Source organism: Diuraphis noxia, unplaced genomic scaffold (assembly GCF_037042655.1).
Source record: "Diuraphis noxia isolate RWA-SAM2 unplaced genomic scaffold, SU_Dnox_SAM2 contig0001, whole genome shotgun sequence".
Classification (NCBI taxonomy): Eukaryota; Metazoa; Arthropoda; class Insecta; order Hemiptera; family Aphididae; genus Diuraphis; species Diuraphis noxia.
This window is the reverse complement of record NW_028301711.1, coordinates 77,438,722-77,458,276: the sequence shown is the minus strand read 5'-3', so window position 1 is coordinate 77,458,276 and position 19,555 is coordinate 77,438,722. Positions and strand designations below refer to the sequence as shown.

Below are 19,555 nucleotides of genomic sequence, written 5' to 3'. Positions count from 1 at the left end.
AATTGAAAAACCAAGACTTAGCATTAGAAAAAAGTTTACAAAACTAATAACATTAACAAATGATTAAAAATAAAATTGTAAATGGGGAGGTACCTATATAATAGTTAAATACTGTGTGCAATGATATAATATTAATAAGTGTTAAAATTGTACATTATTTATAAGATTTTCTTTTTATTGTATTCAAAACAGATAAAAATTAATTTTGGTATTCTTTTTAATTGTAATCTTTGATCATATGAGTAAAATTTTAATATACTGTTATCACATATTTTAATAATTATTCCGTACTCAGGAATCGATATTATAGCACAGAACAATTATAGTGTAACTATAACATATATTATATAAGTACATAATATTGTATATTATTACAGTGTACAATAATTGTAAATATACACGCCTGCTGTCAAGACGGGCTATATCACTGCGACATGTTTCCATGCTTCTCATAATGCTAGCATTATAGGCAATTCATGTCTATTAGTATAAGGTCTATGGCATTAACTGATTTAACTGATACTACCGTATATTGTAAGAACGACCCTAACAGTAATAAAGAATAATTTTGAATAGAGTTATTAATGTTTCATAAATCTCGTAGTAAATCACACACTTTTATAATGTGATGTTCAAAATTGTAGAGAAGCTTGTTTCCAAATTAAATGTGTATATCTCATATTTTGTATTAGGTACATTATTTTATGTCATATTATATTGTTTTATACTTTTTTATTAGGTGCGATATAACACAAATTTCCTACCACTACAAAAGCTGGTATTATAGAAATCATAAGCCCATGGATGGCTCAGAGCGAAACCAGAATTAAAAGGTATACATTTTCAGTTATTTTATTTACATTATTATAAGATTTAAATTAAATATACATTTTTTAATATGATTGTATTTATTAATTATAGAAATGCCATTAAATTATCTTTAGACTACTGCAGCAATAGATGATGATCTTGCCACATCTGACCAGCCTATCTGACCTAACCAGCATTTTTTAATGTATAGTCTTATTTACAATTGTTTAATTGTTACCTATTCGTTACATCCAAGTTCAGTTATTATTATTTTTATTTCATACTTAAAAATTGTTTTTTTATATAAATAATTATACCTATGTATACATTATAGATACAAATTTTATTATATACTATTATTGTTATTTGTTACATCCAAGTTTGGTTATTGCAGTTTTTATTATATAATTATACTTAAAAGTTGTTATTTTCTTTTAGTAGTACTAAAGTACGAGTATACCCTATTATAGTATACCTATTACCTATGTATAGGTACATTATATATATTTTATTAAGTATATATATATATATTGATATTATGCTTATAACCATAAAGGTTCTTTATCATTTTATTTAAAATTAATTTTTTTTGTGTGTTTCATTATATTGAATTATAAATTAATAATTTTTTTTTTTAGTAAACAATTTTTTGCAATTCTATTCACATAGGGTGTGTATAAAAAAATTAACATAATGTACCTACCTATAATAAGCTGAAAACACTGCATTTTTAAACTGCATATGTTTAAAAAACATTTAGAAAGTTTTTAAAAAATATATTAAAAACCTTTTTGTTTATTTAAAAACGACCAAAAAATAATTTAAATACATTAAAAAAATGTTAATTAAAAATTTTTATTTCTATGGAAAAGCGGCCATCAAAACATTGCTATATTATATGTTTTAAAAACCTTTTTTTATTAGTTTTTTTTATATTTTTAAATATTTCATTGCTCATATAATATATTATAATTCTCTCTTTGTATAATTTTTTTATCTATGATATTTTAATTGCTTAATAAAAGTTATTTGTTGGAAACGAGTGGGATATGCATTTTGGGAGTGCATTATAATATATAGTCATACATTACGGAGGATAAATTATATGACATTATTATTATTTTTTTTTTTTGGAAATTATTTTCGATTGCGTCATATTGTAATGGTGTTGTGTAGTCTTTCCCATATTGTGTTGTTTCTTTATGCCCAAACATGGTCATAATTTAGAGCGTAGACAGTGAAGAATGTTAATAGCTTACTGCGGTGATGTGTCCTTTTTGTATATTTGTTGTGATGTCATTGTTTAGGAATGTTGGTAGTTAAATATTTCTTATACCAGGTACCTACTATGTTTTAATTGTGTCTGATTTTCTATACCTATGTAAATATGTTTGTAATTATTGGTTTCATCATTTTATACTTCTATCTATTTAATTACAGAAGTACAGAGAATATTATCTACTCTTTTTAGTATAATACACAGTGCTTGAATTGGAAAAAAAATAGAAGGGGGATGCAAAAGTATAAAAGATATGTGCGTCCCCGAACATTTAAATGTCTTACTGTTAAGTGGTAGCATATGTCCCCCCCCCCACTACAATGACATTTTATACCATACAACAATAAACAAATATTCATTTTTATTTAAAAATTAAAAATAAAATATTGTAAAATACATAATAATAATTGTTATTTGTTTTATAAATTTAAATATGCCCATAAATGTTTATAGGAATGATCTATGTCATGTTCGTCTCGTTTTGGACATCTTGTTTCTTCTGCACTTCTTTTACCCATTTTAATCCAACTTTTTACATAGTGGTCTGGTTTAAACAATTGAACAGGTGGTCCAACACAACTAATAAACACTAATGATGCTATGTGTTCAGAAGTTAGTACGTTTCTTTTAGGCGTTATTATGTTGTTCATGGAACTAAATGATCTTTCACATTCAGATGAAGATACAGCAATAGTTGAAATTGCAGTTAAAAGTGGGTTTAATGTTGGTATTTTTGAGGAATCTTTCAAGTCTTTAAATTCTCTAAATCCTCGAATTGTAGATACTTCATTTAAGTGAAACTTGTTTGCCAGTCTTCTAATGCTATCGTCACCATATTGGATATCAATATTATCTGGCCAGTTATTGGGATCTAATACATTCAAATCTTTAAGAATATTTTCAAATTGATCTTTAAATTCATTTTTATTTTTTGATACATGCGTTGCTTGAGTTGTGAAAAGTCTTGAACGCATATTGTTAGCAAGGCTTGTAAAGAACTGTCCAGGGTTAATTTTTGGTACTGATTTATTTATCATTAATGGTACATCCTTAAACTTCAATAAATCACCAGCATTCAATACTTCTTTAGTTTTTGGTCCATATATATTTGACATAGAATCAAAAATGCGAATTGTACGTTCTATACAACTATTTGCAGTTGAAAGCGACAAACCTCGATCTTGTAACTGCAACGACAAGTCAGAAAGTTCAGATAATCCATCGTATATCCTGAAAGATAATAAAACAATATAGGTAAATGTAGTCAATTTTTTTAGTGGTATAAGTTTAAACTATATTATATTACTATATTATTATTATAAACTAATAATATAATTTAATATATTTAATTGATGTAATATTACAATATAATACAATTAATATAAATAATTATAGCAACACAACTACTTACCAAGGTTGATAACAAATTCTACTGCTGTTAGAATTCGTCTGAGTCCTGTATACTTGGATCTTTCTTTTGATTCTCTCTTTGTATCATTAGAAGCATTTGTAAAATGGTTATACAATGCTACATAATTGTTCCAAACAGCTTTTAAAGTTTTCTCACTGGATGCCACCCACCTGATTGTAAAAATTTTTCCAATATGTAGTAATTTTTGTTCTAATGAAGTTGCACACATCCTATAAGTTCATACATATTCTTAGGTGATTGGTGGTATATTGCATATAACTTTTCTATAAATGATTGGAAGTGATTTGTACCATGGATTTCTTTTAAAGTATCAGATACGGCCAACTCTAAACGATGATTACAGCAATGCCATACTATGATATCGGGGAATGTTTTTTGTAGTTGAGTACCAACACCAGAAATTCTACCCAGCATATTAGACGCACCATCGCTAACAAAAGCTATCAAGTTTTCTTTTAAAAAATCCTCATTTAATCCATACTTTGAAAGATCAACTAAAATAGCTTTCCTAATACAGTCAGCAGATGTACTTTCTACTTCAATGATGTTAAAGAAAAATGTAATAACTTCATTATTATTTACTACAGCAGCTCTCAAACAGATAACTAGCATTGTTTTCTGACTCAATGTTGTAGATTCATCAACAATTATACAAATCTTTCTTTTATTTTCTAATAAGTCAGAACACAATTTTTTTCTCATTTCAAAACATATATGGTCAATAATAGTACTACATGACTTATTGGTTTGAAGAACTCTCCCCATAGATAGACCATTCATTATTTGAAGGTCCACTAGTTTTGGCATGTCACATACAGCCTTTGATTCTTCGCGATGGAATACGCAGTTCTAAAAATTCTTTTTGTACTTTCAATGTCTATGTTAGTAGTTTTCAATACTTGGGCTGGCATAATTTCCATTAACTGTTTTTCATAAGTACGTTCAGCATTTAAATGAGTTTGTGAAGATTTATGTTTTGCAATTTTTTTTCGTAGACTTGATTGCTGTTTTCCTACATCATTACCAACTGGAGTAATATTTCCATTTACCCATTCTTTGTAACTATGTGTACCTTGATGTTTTGTGAGATTATGATTAACATTTTTGCATATTGTACAACCTAATTTTTTTTTATTAAAAAATAGCCATGAATACTCCTCTGTAAAATATTTAACTTGTTTATTTTCCCAACAATCTGGTGGTTCTAGAGTTAATAATTCTTCATCAGCTGTTTCAAGGGTTTGTACACTTACTTCCTCCTTTATAAAATAAATTTGAAAAAGAATAATTATATGTAACAAGGTAATCTAAAACATTATACATATTATGTAGTACAATAATAAAAACTAGCGACTAGGTGTAGTATATTCTTTGTAGTTTGTATAATATTTTTATTGTATTAATTAATAATGTCTACTAATAAGTAATACCTAACTATTCATTTTATGTAATTGGGAAAATTGATCAATAATTTATGTATACTCAAAATAGTATATAACATTTTGAGTAGGTGATTTGTTTTATCAGGTACAAGCAGTATTGTAAAGTATTTGAGACTTTAGTAAAAAAAATACACATACTTTTATCCATATTTGAGTGTATTATAAGCAGTGCAATTTACAAGCAAGCAATAGGTAGCCATGAATATTAAATACTAAATAGGTATTATAAGTAGGTACCTATAGAGTATAGATATTGAACCAAAATCTTTATTCATAACTTAAGATTTTATCATTTCTGCTCAGAGTTTTAGAACCAGCTATATTTAATATATAAATTAAAAAGCAAGTATGATAAAACCATTTAGTTATTAGAGCTATCTACCTACATTATATTATTTGGTAACTATTTTTTTAATTAATTATGATGTATTATTTTTACTTTTGGTTGAAGATTAGTGCAATCACTAGAAGCCTCAGAAGACAATGTATTCAGGTGGTCCTGGTTCTATTGTGTATAAAAATAAAAATAAAAACAATTACTTACCTACAGATACTGAACTTAATTCAAAAAATATAATTGTTTGATATGACAAAACTTACATTTTGTGGCTGTGATTGTAACAACTGTATTGGTTCTGGATTATTCGAAAGTTGTTCTGCTATAGAATATCACAATTAAAAATGTGGATTCATTAATTATTAGTAAACATTTATTTTAGTTTTTAAACATATTTATGATAATTATTATATCTACATGCATTGAATTTAATAAATATCTACTAACTTAGATCCACTGTATCTTTTAATTTGTTTTTCTTTGAGAAATATGAAAGAAAAGTGGAAGCACTGCGTTTATTTCCACTCATTTTCTTCAATAATGAATTACAAAGTACTTAATTAAAATATTTAATAACCAAGTTTTGAAGGTAAATGGTGACGAACGACAATGGTAACAATACGACAGTATATAAATATTTTAACTTTTATTACAATAAGGTTTTAATGACGAATACGGAAAAAATTAATAAATACAATTGACAGGACGTCGCGTTATCAGCGTCGTGTAGCTATTAAGCATTAGCTGGACGGACGGACGGTTCTCAGTCATAATACAGCGGTGGTTATTTATATTCTATAAATAAATTTATTGAATTCATCTGTTATCAACATTATACCTTTATCATATTATATTTTAGCCACAAATCATGATCGTTATTCTTTTTGCACTGATAGGTGATAAGTGATAACAGTGATAAACAACAACATTAAAATAAAATAAAAAATATTTCCATTAATTTAGTACAATTTTTAAAATGATTCCCGTCCCCAGCGTCCCATTAAAAGAAATTAGAAGGGGTACGCTAAAATATTTTTAAAATAGAAGTGGGACTCCGTCCCCCCCCCCAATTCAACCGCTGTAGGTGCAACTAAAAAACTTTTATTATTTTGGACATAAAAAAATAAAATATTTATTCTCTACCTCCAGATACAATAAAGGCTCTAGATCAAAAACTTATTTTACTTTCACTATACATACCAGACAATTTTCAAAGAACTCCTAACAAAAATTCTAGATGTCACCCTTTTAGTGATGTTAATCGTTGGAAAGCTACTGAGTTGCGTCAATGTCTATTGTATACCGGTTTTGTGATATTTCAAGATATATTAAGTAATCAGATATATACAAATTTTAAGGAGTTGTCTATAGCTTTAAGAATTTTATTAACTGTGAACATAAATTAAGAATATATTGATTATGCCAGTAACTTAATAAGACATTTTGTTGAATCATTTAGAGATATTTATGGTACATCATCCATATCTCATAATATTCATGCATTAATTCACTTGCCTGACGATTATAAAAAATATGGATCCCTATAAAACATTTCCGCTTTCCAATTCGAGAGTTTTATGCAGCCTATAAAAAAAAATTAGGTCTGGTGTTAAACCTCTTCAACAATTGGTTCGTCGTTATGAAGAACACCAAACCTTTGCTGTAAATATGATTAATGATCAAACAGTTAAACTTGGACCTATAAATACAATAAGTCAAAATATAAATCGTCCATTAATAGCTGTTGTAAGTAATCCACAATTTTCTGGATGGAGAACAGACAACTTTGTTATAAAAACTAAAATCTGATTGTTGTGTAAAAACAAACAATGGAAGTATATTATTGATTGAAAACATAGCTACGTGTGAATCTTCTAAGATAATTATGGTGATTGGTAGATGTTATGAACAAAAAGCACCATTATTCCTACAACCATGTAGTTCAACTTTATTTGGAATTTACAAAGTTTCTAAATTAGGCGCTCTTCAAACATTTTATATTGATGATATTAAAGAAAAACTGGTTCGTTTGCCTTCAAATGAAAATATTGGATTGATGATAATAATTCCATTCATTCACAATCATGAATAATATTAACATTTACTAATATTGGTTAGACATTAACCATATATATTATATTAAATATGTATTTATTTGAACAAATCATTTCAATAAATATATTTTTAGGTCTTGGATTGTTGTATTATTTGTCGATGCCAATGTTATCCAACATGTTCCTAAAATGTGGCTTAAAAAAGTACAACATAAGAAGTCAGCTGTATCTAAAAAAAACTATTATGTTGGTTTCCCTTTACTAAAACTGATTTTCCAAATACAAAAGTGCATTTCAAAAGCGATTAAATACAAAAAATGATACATAAATGTTATGTACCTAATAATCATGGTTTACAAGAACATGGTTTAAATGTAAACATATTGCTGGTCCTTTTTGTGGATATAATACTTTGTATATCTATAATGTCTTATGTTGAATTTCATTTACATCACATTTTTATTTTATACATATTACTAAATTTTTAAATATATTCTGTTATATATAGATAGTGAAATGCTTTCTAGAATGGTTGCAAAATCCTGGTCTAACGAAAGCCAGAGTTGTGATGCATCTGAAGATTCATTTAGTGATGAAACTAGTGATGATAACAATACTGTCACTAAAAGTGTAAGAAGTATTCGTCATAAGAAGAAGCTAAAACGTTTTTCACCAGATTTGTTTTCGAAAGAAAGCTAAAACTTGTACTGAACATGATAAACCATCAATACTTTCAGAAATACCTAGCCCACCCAGTAGACCTTTAGCTGATCATAGCAATAAAAAAAAAAAGCTAAACATCAAACAAAATATGTAGAATCAGGTATATTATTATAATTAAATATTTTGTTTTGCTAAAACTATTCTCATATAAGTGGTTTTTAATATTTATTTGTAGTTACTAGTTGCAGTAATGAAATTGAACAAAATATGTCATTAACCACATCAACCAACATTGATTTGGATGAAAAATTATTAAATAACTTAATAAAAGAGAATGATACTTTAGGTATGTTTTTTATTCGAATACTTAATACATTTCATAAAATAATATCATAGTATTTCACTGGTATGGAATATTAAAAATGATGATATTATTTTATGCATATATAATATATATATATATATATTATAGTAATAATATGCGATTCTTTTTAAGATTTATTTTTAAATAACAATGAAACATCAAATGAAACTAACGATGTACTCAACAGAGAGAATGATTTGCAAATAAGCAATTATAATGACTGTATGCAAGGTAGATATACTATAACTATTTAATTGCACTTTTCAAAACATTTTATTCCACAATTCATTTTAATTAAACCAATATGTACTATATTATTATGCGGTATGTATTCATATTTTTTTTTTTGAGAATAGGCAATACTGTGACAGGAAATCAGAGTTTTGAAAATAATTCTATTTATTTATGGTATATTTTAAATTACTAAGGTATTTATTTACTTAAAATAATTATCCCGACCTAATCTAAACAATATTGTTTGTCTATATTAACCGATTCAATAAAGCTTAATAATGGTAATTTTGATATGCATATGAATAATGATATTATAGTAAATAATAACTACAAACTCTTAATATCAAGCAATGAAAAATAAAATGCTAACATAAATGACAGTCTGCCTACTTTGATTTGTATTACAGCACAAGTAATTATAATAGTAAGTTATCAATGACAATTGTATATTAGGTATAATGACATGAGTTCCCTAATCTAACCTTTTTAAATTGTGCATATACTCGGCTAAAAAAATTAGCTGCTAGTTTTTTTTTTATTTATTCCCAACAGCTTATTTGTTTTACAAAATAATTATTGTGCATTCTAATATAATATGTATAATGTTATATATCCTATATAATATAATATAGGTAATATAGTCTAGGAATAGGAATAGGAATATTATATTATATTATTACCTACTTAAAATATTATATTATTATGTTTCACTATAATATTATATAATAATGTTGAGTTGTACTATAAGTGGGAGCAGTTAAAAAAAGTTTATTTGATTTTGATGAAGACTGCAGCACCAATTCAATAAACGATGATGATGAGATAACTTATGATAATAATATGCATTTATCAGGTAATCAAGTTTGTTTATAGATTTCAGTAACATTTTTTTAATTAAATTTTATAAAGTTTCAGTTGAAAAAGATCAAAACTCTTGTTGTTGTGATGCAGTGATGCTGTAGAAAAATTTAAAAAAATAATACAGAGTAAAGATCAACAAATTTTAACACAAATATTAATTAATAATACCAATCAAATTAAAGTATGTACGTTTCTGGAAAATATGGACAAAAAAATTAACAAATTGTTAGAAAAAGATAAAAGAACTCAATCCTTCGCATTTCCGTTACCTAAATTACCGGCACCGTTCATTGAATTGTTGTCAATAAACAATGTTAATAGTTTGGAAGTAGTTGAGCAATTGTTGTCAATAAATAATGACAATTTTACCCACAATTTCGAAGAGTTGGTAAGTTGCATTTTTTTTTTGTATAAAACTATACCTATAATTTCATATTTTCACATTTTTTTTTTAGTTTTTAATATAAAATGATTTAATTAATATTTATAGGTAGGATATAGTAATAATATACAAATCAGCTAGATGAGTATCAATGCCATGCACCGATGCACCTTTTCCTTTTATTTTATCCATATAGTATAAAATATATATAAATACTTCATCAATAATCTATATGATAATTATGTTGTTGTGGTTTTGTATAGTTATGATTTGTATTGAAAATATTCAATTGAATACATCAATTAATTAAATTATGATTTTATAGAAACATTATCCGGAAGAATCCATAATACAGATGAAGAAAAGATATTTTCAAATATCTTAAAACACAGTGGAAATCATTATAAAAATAAAGTGTGAGAAGTATTCCTATTTATTCATATTTTTTTATTTGTATTAATCATTATAAATATTAGTATTCAGTATATTATGTTTAATATATTGTAATGGTAATAAAAAGATATTATTATTATATACATTTTTTTTTTGTTTATATAAGCCATATGAGGTCTGTGATGTATACTATTTTTTTTTTACCAAATTTCCTTACTTTTGACACATCAATAATTTATTATGTATATTATTATTATAAATAAATTATTAATAATATGTTTTTTTGTTTTTTTGTTTAGTGTGTAATCGTTAATTGAGAACACTCAATATCTTTGAGTAGGGTCCTGCAATTTGAATTCTGTTTTCTAGTTGGTTGTTATGACATAAAAATACACATTTTAATGGCCTATGAACTTTTTTAACTTAATTAGATTTGCGCATGCGCAATACAACTTTTTTTTCTTAAATGACAACCACCTATTTTAACCACTGATATTTTTTTGCCTAATTTTTTAATGAATTTTGATAGTTGAACCAACTTCCTAAGTCCAAAATTGACCAAGTTACAGCCAAACAACAAAAATATTGCAAAATGCGGGCAATTTTCAGTTTTTTTTTACTGTAACTCTGAAAATAATTATTCTAAAATTTTTTAGGATTTACATTTTCACTCTTATTTATTTAGACGATATTTAAACGTTAGGTATTTTAATTTTCACTTTAAGTTTTGAACTATGAATAACTTAAAGCAGAACAAACGTAAATAAGTATGTTGTTTATTTCGTTAGAAAAGAACCTATTAGAATTATCTAAATTAATAAATAATAACCTATGCTATTTTAAATTGGAATAGAAACCTTATGTCCTTATCTTTATTTTGCAGTTTTTTTGTTGTTACACACTGTATAAACCATATTAGGTCTATGATGGATACTATTTTTATTTTTATTTTTTTATCAAAGTTTTTTACTTAACATGTCATTTTATTATGCTTATTATTATAATATTAATTATTTTGTTATTAGTTAATTATTAATATTATTATTATTATTATTATTTTATATAAGCCATATAAGGTTTATGGTTACTATAATTTTTATTTTTATGTAATTTATCACATATCAGGGTGTGTATATAATACTATACTATTAATAAAAAGATTATTATTCTGCAATATTATGTTAATCATTTTGTTATTCATAATAGATAAACTATATTATTTAACTTAATATACAACATTTGTCTTGTTTCATTTACCTTTATATTTCAAATATAAATATCATGATATGAAAATATCAAGTGTCTACAGTCGTTTGGTTTTTAGTTGCAGGTTACATAAAAAAAAATCGATTCTTTTAAAAATCGTATATGCGTTAAAATTACCATTTTTTTCACTTTTTTTACTATTCAAGATGCTTTCAAAATTTACAAAGAATTTTCAATTTTGATCTCTTAAAAATATCAAATAAATTAACTATTTCTAACAGAAGATATGCTCAACTTAAAAATCAAAACTTTTTTCATACCGTAAATGTGAAAGACAGATAGAAGAAAAACATAATTATAAATATAATGCATTGTTTCACTCCACTCGGAATTTAAAAATGATAAATTAAAAAAATTCTCCGGCATGATCGAAACAAGATAATAATCTCAACGCGCTGACCGTCAACTACTGCTCAACGTCCCATTTTATCAAAGATCGCTTACCGGTGAATGTCATAATGGGAAATTTTCTGCCGGAACCTTTTTTTAAGTACGAGTATGTAACTAATTTCGGACTAATTTCTAACTGTACTAAAATTTGGTCTTCTGTTTCTAAAATGTTTACCCCCTCACTGATCATAAAAAACAAAATCCGAGTTTCTCATAAATCTGGTTGCTAAAGTAAAATCTAGTGAAAATCAATTATTGCAGTTTCAAGTGTTTCAACTGTTAAAAAATTATTTAATTTTTAAATTTCTCATTTTGTATTTAATTTGAATTACATTTCCAAAAGGAAAATTATGAACGTCAAAATATTATGTGAACTTTTCGTATATAAATATAAATATATACGACACATAGCCATATTATCAAGACCAAATACAGGCAAAGATCGTTCAGTTTCGTGGAGACGGCCAATATGACAGCGGGTGGCCATATATTGTTGTGAAAACGTATAGGCATGCATTGCTGTAAACTTAGTTTTGGGTGGTCTCCGGTTCTTGGAAACAACAATCATTTGAAATACACAATTGAGCTCACAGGGCACAAAATTATACAATTAATGTATTGTCTGCTGAACGGAGACTTACTGGTCGACCAGCTGTCATTCCAGGAGGTTATTTTTAAGAGCCTCAATCAATATTTAATACTGTTTACAATAAAAATAAAAATGATATATAGTATACAAATTTGGCACAGGTTTTTATTTTGCACCTTCGTTGAAATGCGTTTTATTTTTGATATTATTGAATATTTTTTTATTTTTAAACCATGCATATTTGCACCATATAAACCGTTCTTTTAACGATTCTCAATTACCTATATTATAGTATATAGTTCCACTGAGGCACTAAATCATATAGATATAATAACAGTTAATAGGTAGGTAATTTTTAATATTTTGTATTTGATAAAACAACTATTATTATACGGCTATATAACATTTAATAGGTAGTAGTAACACTGCATTAAACACAAAATAGGTTCAATGTATTCAAATACACATTACCCATATATAATGGAAAATGTAGGTCTTTTAATAATTTTATCTAAATATATGGTCAATGAGATTTGAAGCGAAACACCGAGAATTTAAAATAACAGCGCAAGCCATTTATAGTAGACAAAATATTTGTTACACGTTGACTCTAAAAAACCAATTAAAAGTTGCTCATCAGTTTTCACAAAATGTCACTAATCATTATTCTTCAAAATGGTTCAGTGTGGGGAAAGTGGTACAGTATCCTGAAGAATTAAAACAAAATTTAGTAATAAGTTTAAAAATTACATGTATCAATTGTTCACAATTTGTTTCATGGATTGAAATAAAAGGTACACGTTACACTACCTAAAATATGTGTTTTGTACTCGATTTCTCAAATTTATCTGTGTTTGGACTTTTAAAATATATTTGTATCTTACCTAATCTCATTCCTATAGCCATATGTGATATGTTCAACACTATTTGTTTTGATGAACATTATCAATCATATGTTGTAGAAAAATCCACAACTGTTACTTCTATTGGATTCAAAGAATTAATAAATTATAGCCCAACTTTTTGTTATGTTCAACAGAATGGCTCATGCCACATACCATTGAAATAATAATAGTTATTTTCATTTTTTTTCTACATACCCTTTTAAGAACATATTGTTTAAACATATGCATTTTATATGAAGTTATATTTTGAACATATTAAATAATAAAATATATTAAGTACATATTACAATATAATATAATATTTAATACATATATTATTCATGTATTTTGATCTTTGGATCCATTCCGGATTCCCTAGTAAATATCATTCAATTTAATATTTTAGCAACTGCAATGTTTGTTCTAGGTGTTAACGTTTGGTATACTCGATACAAAAAAAAAAAAAACAAACAAATTTACCTAATAAAAAAACAATTAGAACATTTTACTTTCCTAATAAGAATAAATTCACCAAAGACTTTTAAAATCAACTAACATCTTAAGGAAAAAAAATAAACGTACACAAATAAAAAAAGGAGTATTACAAAATCATTAAACCAAATGAAAAGTATATTAACTGGAAAAATTCTTAATGAATTGTTGATGAAATCAAATATTTCCCCCGGTCAGTGTGAAATGGTAAAAAAAAATTATATGCAGCATCTAAAGTCAAAAATCCTAAGAACAGACGTTACAATGAAAATTGGATGCTTTTATGCTTGTTATTTCAGATAAGGTAAACGCAATAACATTCATTTAAATGAAACATAATGATCATCCATCAATGCCAACTTTCTTACAATTGTATCGTATGCTTTCTGTGTATTCTATGATTAAACCACCAAAAACTGGTAATTGCAGCATTCTAGAAGGTATAAAAATGTATATTCGATTTAAATTGTTTTATATTACACTACCTAATTTCTGTTCAACTCACTATTTTTACTTTAGAAAATGTTCCAATAATCACCTTAAGTGATTTAAAAAATATTGTTAATAATGAGAGTAATATAGTCTAAAGAAATGAAAAGATTTTTAAACTCAAACAAAAGCTAAATAATATTATTGAAGAAGACTGCTGGACTTTTGATGATATATTTACTGAACACAGTTACAGTAATATAGATTATTCAGTGTTTAAATGTATAGTTTACTTTTTAGCCGGGAAATTATTAAAAAAAGCATAACAAATACAACTTATAGTAGTTTATAAGACTTTATAGTTTATTGATATCTAAAAATTATAATGTATTAATTCAACAGATATATTACAAAAAAAATATTTAAAAAAACAAAATGTGAAAAGTGCATAAATTCTTTAAAAACAGAGTATGGGAAATCAAATAATCAAGCTGCAGATTTGGTTAACTTAAAAACAAGAGGATTTTTAACTCACCCAAACAATACTTTGTACAAAATCCAGCGCGACGGTAGTGGCGCGAAGCTAAGTAAAAAAAAAAGCGAAGCGGTCACTAGCGTAGTATATTACACGAGCCAGAGTTTGCCCATTGAATGTGTGTAAATTTGCCCGTTTTCTTTAGCCAGGGCTACAGACCTAATGAATGAACGGATTGGTCTGTTTGTGGTATCAATAGGTCGGGCATGATTTGTAGATTATACCTTTGTCATTTTCGAAAAAATTGGTTGAATAATAACGAATATATTAGCAAAAAAATCAAGTATTTTTGAAGCAAAAAGATATTGTGCTTGACCGTTTTTAGTTATTACGTTTCACGCAGCAGCGCACGAGACCGTATTACCCCCTCTATTCCGTATACATTTTCGTCGCGGTCGTATACTGGGCAGCGGTTGCGACTTGCGGACTTGCGGTTCCCGCCGTTGCCCGCGTCTTTGCTTATCGTATTCGTAATTTCTGTTATCGACATTCATCATGAAAAAATTAAAAATTTTTAATTAAATTTATTTTGTCATGACATTCATATGTTTGGCGACGTTCGATGTAGATGCGGATAGCCGCCGCGCCGGTAGAAAAACTACGTAGGCCATACTACCAGCTATACTACTATATTATTTATTTATATTATAATTTGTGATTCTTTATTTCTAAAATGGTTTCTAAAACATATAAACAGTTACGAAAAAGGAGAAATTATTGAGAAAAAAAAAACGGCAAATACAATGTGTATGGATGAATGTTTAATAAAGATAATAGATAAATGGCTACGATGTAATTACACTGCAATACATTTTGAACGATGGCCTCGAGGGGGTAAAAATGTACATATTATAATAATGGAAAAAAAATGCAATCAGCGTATGGAAGCAGCAGGCTCGGGACGGCAATCGTGCCGGCCGATTGTGATAAGGTCAGGAAACCTTTGAAGTTTACAATGTGTCTCATACTTATACTCGCGATTTTGACGGCCGTCTTATTGGTCGTTAGTTACGTGTATAATCATTTCAAAAAAATCGATCCGAAAAATGAAGACGATATGAACAAAAAGAAAAAATTAATTAATATAGGGATGTACGGTTGTATATTTACTAGTTTAGCCACCGTAGCCGCGGCTTTGTACGCCATACCGAACGTGAACAAAGCCATGACGAAATAACAAGGTATGATCACAATTTTGTGATACGCATCATATCCCTATTAACAGAAATAGGAGTGGGAGTTATCCTCGGCTTTTCATTGGTCCTTGGTATTACGCTTATAAAACATGTGGCCCTGGCCCTCTATGATAACTATTAACTAGCATTTGAAAAAAAAATAATAATTATATTATGCATAAACACAGTAAAGTAAATAATTATTTTTAGTATTATTATTATACTATTTTAATGTTAATTTAAATGTTTTAATTAAAAAACTATCAGGTTATACCGTCAGGTTATTATAAAAACTATACTCCCGCACGAACCAAGAAGTAGTATTTATATTGAGATTAACTTTTATGATTTTCAAATGGTTATCTTCCTAAGTAACTGATCAACTATGGATTACAACTAGTCATGCAAAACACAAAAGCAAATATAAAATATAATATTGGTTATTATAGTCACAGAAGAAATACATTTATTATATTTTGAAGATTTAATTATTTACCTTTGATACGAACAAGAATCATTATATTCTTCTGCAAGAACTTCTACCCCAAAATTTGTATCAGATTCCAACCTATCAAAAAGACTAATTTTACAACTTTTTTTTACTTTAATTGCTGGTTCAATACTGAAAAAAAAATGTTTAAATGTATTATAAAAATAGAAAATAATTAATTTGTTTAATTTTTTAAACAAAATAACAGCACATTGGTTTATTGATACCTGGTTGGTTCATCAGCTAGATTTGTAACTAAAAATGATCCAGACGGTGTACAAATTTTTGGTGATTGTTGAACTGGACTATTTTTACCATGCATACTTGTTTCAAGACATTCACGATTACTATAGTAAGCAAATAACATTTTTTTATTTGTATTAAACCAACTTCAATATCAGAAATAGATGGGACTTTAACCTTAATGGTACTGCATCAGGTTTTAGTTTTCTGCCACGGATGGGTGTGTAATTTAACATGTTTTGTGCCCTTGTTTTGTTCTCGTATGAACTAGGTGGAAAATGTAATGAACATACTGCAGCTAAAATTAAACTCGTCAAACATTGAATTATTATTTATAAACTAGTAACTAGTAAACTAACTTATTATGTCTTACTGATTTATTACAGAGTATTTTAAATATTATAGCGTTAATAGATTCATTTTTTTATTGGTTTGCTTGTTTATATAATTATATGTATTGTTATTACATACCTGTTTCAAAATTAATATTCACAGTTTCCTTTGAACCTTTTTGAATTTGTTCAAACCATTGAGCCCTCATATGTGAGTCTTTAGGAAATCTATAAATGTGAACTTTAGTATTGCTACTTTTTATTTTTTTACTGCCACTATAGCAACCAATAAATGCACAAACTGGCATAGTGAAAAAGCCAAGAACAACAATTTATAAACAAACACACTAACAGGAAAAAATGAAAATGTACCAAATACAGTATAATGTATAAAAAAAAAATATTTTAATATTTTATTATTAATATAACACAATGCATTATACAATCAAAAACTCATAAAAGGCGCGTAAAGTATAAGCCAATCAAATGACGAGGATTACTCCCACCCTATTCTGCGTAGACTGAACGAAATTCAGTTTGTTGTGATCATACCTTGTTATTTCGTCATGAACAAAGCCATTTCGTGCCCGGCCGTGTGATTTGATGACGTCCTCGGATTTTTTTTATATATATATATATATAAGTTATATTTCTTTCAACACTGGATTCATAAGATCAGTGACCGTCGACTCGTCTACATGTTTTATTTCATAATTTTTTCGTCATAACCTACAACAATGGACGGTTCGTCGTCCTACGAACGAGAGAGTACATTACGGGTTCAAATATCTCGCGACGTTTTCGATAGGGTGAACCGCCTGATAACCGATATTAAATCGGACCCGAACGACATCGTTGCCGACAGTTGTGTCTGTGTACCCGAAGTGCCCGATGTTTTTTGTAAATCTTGTTCTGAGACACGCGATCAGACCTATAACGTGGAAGAGACGGTAATACTTTTTTTCGACAACGACGCGCGGTTAGCGTCGAGAATGTATCAAATCAAAAAAATCAACACACGCGAACACGTGGCCGTACTTTTTGACGGTAAATTTTATCCGATAATACGTACGCGAGCGGTCGAAACCATGTTACCGTTACCCACTTGCGTGCAATCGTTGTCGAAAGTTATAAAAAGTTTATATCGTATAGTCGTCACACCACTGGTGGTGCCGCCGCACAACGTACGTCTATCGTACAACAAGGAAGAAGACGAAAACGGTGTTTTTGATAATATAGCGTGTGAGGTGGAATATGATTTGGATGCCGATTACGGTACGGTCGTCGGTCTTGAAAACAAAATGCTAACGGAATATATAAAAATTTTTAAATGTGCGACATTTCCAATAGACACGCAAAATTTAAACGACCTGTTCGCCTGCGTCGTGCCGAAAGTACAGTTGTGGTCATGTTTCGATCCGAGTAAAAAATATCGCTGGGCATACAAATGGAACGGCGTGAAGGCCAAATTCATGGTGAACGGTGACGTCGCGTTTTTGTGGCCCGACGCCGACGCCGTACACACTAGGAAATATCAAGGAGATTTGAGTATTTTGTATTCGGTAAATTTTCAAGTAGAACTCATGGTCGACTGCATTGTCATGATTCACGCTATATGTGTATCTTTTTTCGACACCATATACGTGATCGAGCCGTACACCAGTGTCGCTTTTTTGTATACGACCAATGTTGCGGGACAATTATGGCGAACCCAATGTACGCGTACAAGGTTTAGGCGGTGAATATTTACCGTTATTAGTGCAGGAATTTTTTGACGCCCCCAAACCCAAGACGTTCGATGACACTAAATTCGATGGTTTCATTTTAATGCAAGACACGATGTTTATCAAATGGAAGCAACCGACGGTGGACGCACGGTACTTGGGTTACGGTGTGTTTCAAGTCGGTAACGGTTCTCAGACGATAACGTTTCAACTGGACGATAAGGAAGATGCCGCATCCAAGTGCGAAGTCGACAGTATTTATGAATTATCTCCGAAATTATCGATTTTACGTAAACGTATAGATAGGTTGTTATGTAGTACGTATAAAGAATACGAAATATTTGTTAAAAGTGTAAAACTCATGAGTAATAAAAAAAAATGATTAATACTGTACCGATTATGCGTTCTTATTTCGACGAAAGTGTCTTTATGGATTGTGGAGTATTTAAAAATTCTAGCAAACCTGTTTTTGTTTCAAATCGGGCCGATATGTTTTTGTTAACAGATATATTTAAAATCGACATGGTTGTCGACAAAAATTATCTTTCGGCAAACGACGCAGATTACTCTCTTAATCCCTCGAACCCATTTATTATATATCTATACTAAATGGTGTATGCATGTGTGTGTGTGTGTGGGGGGGGGGGGGGGTGATTCGGGGATTTTGGATTATATTTTAGCTCAGCAAAAAATTCAACCAAATGTCCGTTATTGATCAAAATGTACATAACTAACAATCTAGGTCATATTTGTGT

At 28.1% G+C, this 19,555-nt stretch overlaps 1 protein-coding gene and 3 pseudogenes across 1 annotated transcript; 2 read left to right on the top strand and 2 right to left on the bottom strand.

The window, feature by feature from the left end:
• Positions 1-995, top strand: part of LOC149061806 (uncharacterized) — a 340,578-nt pseudogene extending 339,583 nt beyond the window's left edge.
• A 1,513-nt stretch (positions 996-2,508) lies between these two features.
• On the bottom strand, positions 2,509-5,829 carry LOC149061805 (E3 SUMO-protein ligase KIAA1586-like; annotated as a pseudogene).
• Positions 5,830-8,284: 2,455 nt separating this feature from the next.
• Positions 8,285-10,243, top strand: LOC149061804 (uncharacterized; annotated as a pseudogene).
• A 6,142-nt stretch (positions 10,244-16,385) lies between these two features.
• On the bottom strand, positions 16,386-17,384 carry LOC149061803 (uncharacterized). The gene is made up of 4 exons (XM_089215159.1): positions 17,216-17,384; positions 16,922-17,042; positions 16,729-16,848; positions 16,386-16,633 (listed from the first exon to the last, which is right to left on the bottom strand). The coding sequence occupies exons 1-4, from the start codon at positions 17,382-17,384 to the stop codon at positions 16,504-16,506; spliced, it is 540 nt and encodes a 179-aa protein (XP_089071285.1). The 3' UTR covers positions 16,386-16,503.
• Positions 17,385-19,555: the final 2,171 nt, after the last annotated feature.

Coding starts and splice junctions, on each gene's coding strand:
- LOC149061803 (XM_089215159.1), bottom strand. CDS start 17,384: ATGCCAGTTTGTGCATTTATTGGTTGCTATAGTGGCAGTAAAAAAATA. Junction 17,043..17,215: donor GAATATTAATTTTGAAACAG/GTATGTAATAAC, acceptor GTTTAATTTTAG/CTGCAGTATGTTCATTACAT. Junction 16,849..16,921: donor CCTGATGCAGTACCATTAAG/GTTAAAGTCCCA, acceptor TGCTTACTATAG/TAATCGTGAATGTCTTGAAA.